Raw genomic sequence first — 6,583 nt, 5'->3', positions numbered from 1 at the left:
TTGTTAATGTTAGAATGTACTGATCTCTCATTCGCATCTTGCTATTTGCTGACCTCCATTGTCTTGAAATTTTACTTTTGGGTTAATCCAGATCATTGAAGAGCTATGTGTGTGCCACACCAGGGTGGGCAGTTGTTGCACGACGTTTATGGGAATTGGCTCTGGCATTTTGCCCTTCACCTATGTTGAAGCCTGTAATAAGTAGTCCTATTTAGCTGTTTACTGAATTTATTATAGAGATAATGTATTAGTTCATTATGTTGCTTATAATAAAATACATGGAATGGGGTACTTTGTAGGAAAATGAAGTTTATTGCTTACAGTTTCAGAGGCTAGGAAGTCTGAGGTGCAGGGAACGCATCAGGTGAGGGTCTTGGTGGTGACTTCAGTGACACAGGGTATCACATTGTGAAATGGCGGAGCAAAGAGAGCAGAGAAGAATCTCCTCATTCACTCTCTTTTTAAAGCCCTCAGAACCGCGCCCCTGCCCACCATTATTAATCCATTCACTGCTGCATGGCCCTACAGTCCAATCACCTATTTAAGGCTCCACCTTTCAATTACCATAATAGGATTTCCCACCCTCTTAACAGTCACAGTGGGGGCTAAATTTCTAATACATGAAACTTGGGGGACACAATTCAAGCTTCAGTGAGTTTTGGGGGAACATAATTCAATCCACTACAGATGAGTTAGAAGTTTTATTTATTTATTTATTTATTTTAAATATCATGGTGCCTCTATGTATGTATGTATGTATGTATGTATGTGGGCTTCAGGGAGAAAATTTGTCTTAGTAACACTGAAATTGTGTAAGTGATTACATTGCCATTGTTTAATTGGCTGCTGGCAGTGAAATATCAATTTGAAAGTCACTTCTGTTAAATAAAATTTGTGGGAGGTCACTGATTTGGACTGAGCTCCTCCCCAACCGACCAACCCAAAATGGAGTCATTCATGCTGTTTCCATGTCACCAAACTGAAACCTAAGCTGTTTACTTATAAGATCTGATCTCCTGAGAAATCAGGAGAAAGATGATAGCCAAATCCCCAAACAGGCCAGTTTTCTGAAAAACAAACAAACAAACAAACAAAAAACAGGAAATTCACAGCAACCAATCAAAAGTGACCCAGTCAATCTGAGCTGCCACAATAAGGAAATCTCTTGCTATGGTCTTAATGTGTCCCCCAAAATTCATGTGTTGGAAACTGAATCCCCAGAGCAACGGTGTTGGGAGGTGGGGCCTAATGGGAGGTGTTTAGGTCACAAGGGCTCTGCCCTCATGAATGGATTAATGCCACTATAAAAAAAAGGCCTGCAGGACTGGGTTCTCTTTCTCCTGCCCTTCTGCCTTCTGCCTGTGGGACGCAGCAAGAAAGCCCCCACCAGATGCTGGTGACTTGATGTTGGATTTCCCAGCCTCCAGAACAATGAGAGAATAAATTTCTATTCTTTATAAATTACCCAGTCTCAACAAAACAGAGTGAGACATCCCCTCTGCTTTAACCTCTACAGGGAAAGTAACCTGAAACAACCTGATGTTATCCAATCTGCTTTTTTGCACCATGCTGTTTCCTCCTTCCTGCTGGGGCTGCCTTACAAAAGCTGATCCTTTTGCCATGCCCAGTGGAATTCCTTCTATTTTGCAGACAGGATGCTATTCATTTAGTGAATTGCTAATAAAAGCCAATCAGATCTTTAAAACTCAATTTGTTGAAATTTTGTTCTTTGGCATCTCTAAGAATAGTTCATAACTGTAAGTCATTAATTTTAGGCACTAACCTAAGCTTCATCCTGTTTTCCTTTCTGTTCAATTTCTTGAGTTTGGTTAGAAAAAAATTGGCTGGAAAAAATCTTATTGTAGATACACAATTTACTTTATTTTATTTATTTTTTGTGTTGTATGCTATTATTATAGCTTTGCTTGATAATTCACTTAAGTTAAATGATTTTTTAAATGATATTCTTTAATCTTTATGATAATCTTTAGTGCAGAGTTGTGTTGTTTCCATAAAAATCCTACATCCAAGAAAAACCACAGAGAACTCATTTCTGAGAGGATATTCATAAAATGACCTTAGAGATGGCCTTGGAGATCTATATGATGAAGGATTTCCATGTTTAATTTAATGTTTGAAAAATGACACTGCTTTTCTGCACTTTCACCAAACTTGGTGGATCAAGTTGATCAGAGATTCCTATGAGACAATTTTTACTAGAAATCCAAGCCTCTTGGTTGAGGCTCTGCCAATGGTCAATTGCACATTCTGCTTCCTTATTGTGGGTAAAGGGGTAGCAGGAGAAATATTTATTTGAGAGCTGATGGTAGCACTGCTTGTTGCTTACACACAGCCAATTCATTATTTACATGGCTAACAGAACCCTGATGTTGTTTGGGCAACCATGTGCCCAGCCCCAGGGGATGAAGGAGACTTGGTTTCAGGCTGTCATAGCCATCTTGCTCCCCTTTGCCAGAGACTTGCTTTCCCATCTTCATTTGCAGTTAAGAATAGCCATATGGTCCATCAGGGCCAATAAGGTTCAGAGAGAATGCTGGAGTGCTCCTGGAAAAAAGTTTCTCTTCCTAATAAGAAACAGAGAGATGAAGAGGAGGTTAGGGCCTCCCTGAATACACCCCCTTATTCCTTCCTTTTAATACACACTTTAGAGACATAATGTCTGGAGCTGTGGCTGCCATCTTGCAACAAGTATAAAGAGGAGAAGCCAACATGGAATGGTGGAAGAGTAGAAGGTAGGAAAGCACCGGGTTCTCAGTGACATTGTTACATGTTGAACAAACCCTGAGCCCACCTACCTCAGATCTCCTAAGTAAACAATAAACGTCTTTATGTTTTAAGATAGTGGCTTTCAAGGTGTGTTCTGGAGATCCATAAGACCCTTTAAGAGGTCCCATAAGGACAAAACAATTTTCATAATAATATTAAGATGTGATTTGCCTTTTTGTTTTTTTTTAAAGATGACCAGTAAGGGGATCTTAACCCTTGACTTGGTGGTGTCAGCACCACGCTCTCCGAAGTGAGCTAACCAGCCATCCCTATATAGGACCCGAACCCGTGGCCTTGGTGTTATCAGCACCACACTCTCCCGAGTGAGCCACGGGCCGGCCCTGTTATTTGCCTTTTTCATCCTCATTCGCTCATAAGCTCATGGTAGAGTTTTCCAGATCTACATGATGTTTGATATCTCTTCATTTGATGGGAGAAGCAGATAGAGAATCTAGCTGTCTTCTATTAAGTTAGACATAAAGGAGATGTGCAAAAATGTAAAACAATGTAATTCTCACTAATTCTTTTTGTTTTAGAAAAATTTTCAAAAAACGTATTATTTATATTAATATGTACTGGGCTTATTAATGATATTTTTAAATAAATTAACAAATACACATTTAAAAAATTTCCATTTGAATTTCTAACATGGTAAATATTGATAGATATAACTCTCACAAACAAAAGCACTTTAGGGTCCTCAATTATTTTTAAGAATGGAAAGGAGTCCTGAAACCAAAAAAGTTGGAGACTTGCTGATTTAAGACATCATTAGATGGTGTTTTCTGTTCATTGCTGCCCAAAGCATTCCTAAATGACACAGAACAGAAATCTTCTTAGGGGAGACCTGTCTTTGCTAGCAAAGCAAACTGCTGGGCCATTGTGGTTGTAGGAAGATAGCAGGACTGGGGGTACTGGGGAATGAAGCAAAGAGAGCTCTACTGCTCAGCATGAGAAAAGAACGAGAAATTGGGGAATTTGGGATAAGGGAGGTAATTTGAGATAAGGGAGAGAAATGAAGGAGGCGAAGGAGAGGGAGACAGCCTGGCCATGTGGCTGGAGGTGGGGCTGAATGCAAGAGATGCCCAGTGAAGGTTTCCTGCTGGGGAATAGGGTGGAGGGCGGGAAGAAATATGGTTGATGGCTAGTTACTATTATGGGGTTTTTTTGGAACTTACATATAATACAAACGCTTCATTATTTATTTACAATCCCTATAAAAAGATGACCGGTAAGGGGATCTTAACCCTTGACTTGGTGTTGTCAGCACCACGCTCAGCCAGTGAGCTAACCGGCCATCCCTATATGGGATCCAAACCCATGGCCTTGGTGTTATCAGCACCGCACTCTCCCAAGTGAGCCACGGGCCGGCCCCAAATGCTTCATTTAATAGTCGCAGATCATCCCCATGGGCCAAGTGGTCTACCTGACACCCAGAAGCCAAGTTGAGCACAGCCTCTGGGCCTCTGGCTGTGACTCCAACAGGGTGATGAGCATGTAGCCCTGGCGCATGGAGCCTTTCATGTTATGGATGATGGAGGCTTGTCGTTTATAAATTCCATGTACACTGGTGGTGGGCCCCAGCAGATTTCTTCACCTTCTTGAAGGCATACCCTCACTATGTATCACTGACTCCCAGGTTTGGAGAGTCCCTTAAGGCAGAATGACTATTTTCTGAACCAGCTCATGGACAGAGCCTTTGAATTTGGAAAACCCAAGTGGTGGATATCCTGGGCCAGGGCCTCTCCCGATGGTTGGCTTCTAGGACCAACCCAGTTGACTTCCTGGCAGTTTCCCTGAAGCCCTCCCTCCCCAGGTGGGCCTATATTCCCTTCATTTTGGCAGAACAGTGCTTGGGGCTAAAGAGAGATGGAGTCCTCAGCCTACCCTCTCGATTTGACCCTGAAAGAAGAAGAAAAAGGAGAGATTCAGAGCCGGGAACTGGAAGATGGTTGGCAGATATGCAGAAGGCAGGAACCTGCTCCGAGGGCGGATGGGTGCCAGCTCTGTTTGATGAGGTGGCCTATATTTTCCCCATGAGGAGTGGACAGTCGTGACTGAGCAACAAAAGGCCTTTTACCAGGAAGTCATGAGGATGAATTATAAAACTGTCCTGTCCCTGGAATTCCCATTCCCTAAGCCAGACATGATCACTCGGTTGGAAGGGGAGGAGTCGTCTTGGAATTCTGACGAGTGGCAGCTCCCAGGAGGAACCTTTGCAGAACACGAAGAATCTGACGTGAAGCCTCCAGATTGGGCAGGACCGATGAGTACCACCCTCCGGTCTCCTCAGCCTCAGCACCTCGACAGCTTTCGCCTCCGTCTGCCCCGCGGCATCACGGAGCTGCCCGACTGGAGCGAGGGGTGCCCCTTCTACATGGCCATGGACTTCCCAGGCTGTAACCTCTTGCCGATGACATAGCCTGGATGTTTCCGTTCAGTTAGGATGCAGGGTTCAAGTTTACGGTGGTGGAATATGCCGAGAGCGCCAACAACTGCCAGGCCACCAAGCAGTTTGGAGCGTTGGACAAAAATGTTGGAGACTAGTTAGGGCCGGCCCGTGGCTCACTTGGGAGAGTGCGGTGCTGATAACACCAAGGCCACAGGTTCGGATCCCTATATAGGGATGGCCGGCTAGCTCACTGGCTGAGCGTGGTGCTGACAACACCAAGCCAAGGGTTGAGATCCCCTTACCGGTCATCTTAAAAAAAAAAAAAAATGTTGGAGACTAGCACAAAGTGAAGCAGCAGCTCCAGAACGCCCATGCCACGTGGCGGGCATTCAGAGGCCCCAAGAATGGGAGGTTTGCTCTGGTGGACCAGTGTGTGGCCGCGTATGTCAGATACATGCAGGCCAAAGGGGACTCCACCACCAGAGGCGATGCAGCTGAGCTAAGCAGCCAGCCTGAAACTGGGTAATGTATAAAGAAATGAAACTTATTTCTCAACAGTTTTGGAGGCTGAGGCCCAAGATCCAGGGGGTGCATCTGGTGAGGGCCTTCTTCTTGGTGGGGAGTCCCTACAGAGTCTCTTGGTGACAAAGGTATAACATGGCAAGGATGGCAAGAGAGAGCTCTTTGATGTGCTCACTTGCTCTCCTTATAAAGCCACCAGTCTACTCCCTGATAAGCCACTGCTCCATGAATGGATCGATCCACTCACGAGGGCACAGTCCTCACAATCCAGTCACCTCTCAAAGGCCCCGCCTTTTAAGTACCATAATCGGATTTCCTACCCTCTTAACACTGTTACAATGAGGTCAACTTTCCAACACATGAACTTTTGGGGGACACATTCAACCCATAGCACTTGGTGAGTCGTGTTTTGGGGAAATCAAGAAAAGGGAGATTTATTTTATTTTATTTTATTTTATTATTTAAAAAAATTTTTGTTTATTTTTTTAAGGGAGCTTTATTACATGTTAGGGTTGACATGGAGTGGAGAGAAAACAAACTGTGTGGGTGACAGAATTCTACACAAGCTGGAAATGAGAACTGGAAGTCACTGGGTAAATGTAAGATTCTCCTGCCCCATCCTATTATCCCTGGTGAATCCCTGTAGATTCTAGAAAAGGAAACAGCGTTTCCCACCACAAGGGGATTTTGAGTCCATTGTATTCGTTTTTTTTTTTTTTGTCTTTTGTCTTTTTCCGTGTCCGGCAACGGATCGCAACCCTCAGTGTTGCCCCCGTACCGGACCGGGGACCAGCAACGGGATTGCAACCCTCGGCGTTGCCCCCGCGCCTCGCTCAGCCAGTGAGCGGGAACTGGTCCGTATGTGGGATCCGAACCCTTGGG

General features: G+C 44.2%; 1 protein-coding gene across 1 annotated transcript in view; it reads left to right on the top strand.

Moving 5' to 3' along the window:
- Window positions 1-4,933: 4,933 nt before the first annotated feature.
- The window catches only part of NYX (nyctalopin), a 27,217-nt gene continuing 25,567 nt past the window's right edge, over window positions 4,934-6,583 (top strand). The window contains exon 1 of the mRNA XM_008585184.1: window positions 4,934-5,186. Within this exon, the coding sequence (XP_008583406.1) occupies window positions 4,934-5,186 (253 nt within the window). The remainder of the gene's footprint in view (window positions 5,187-6,583) is intronic.

This window comes from Galeopterus variegatus, unplaced genomic scaffold (genome assembly GCF_000696425.1).
Source record: "Galeopterus variegatus unplaced genomic scaffold, G_variegatus-3.0.2 Scaffold105, whole genome shotgun sequence".
Lineage (NCBI taxonomy): Eukaryota > Metazoa > Chordata > Mammalia > Dermoptera > Cynocephalidae > Galeopterus > Galeopterus variegatus.
Note: the sequence above shows the minus strand (reverse complement) of the source record. Positions and strands in the feature narration are given on the sequence as shown.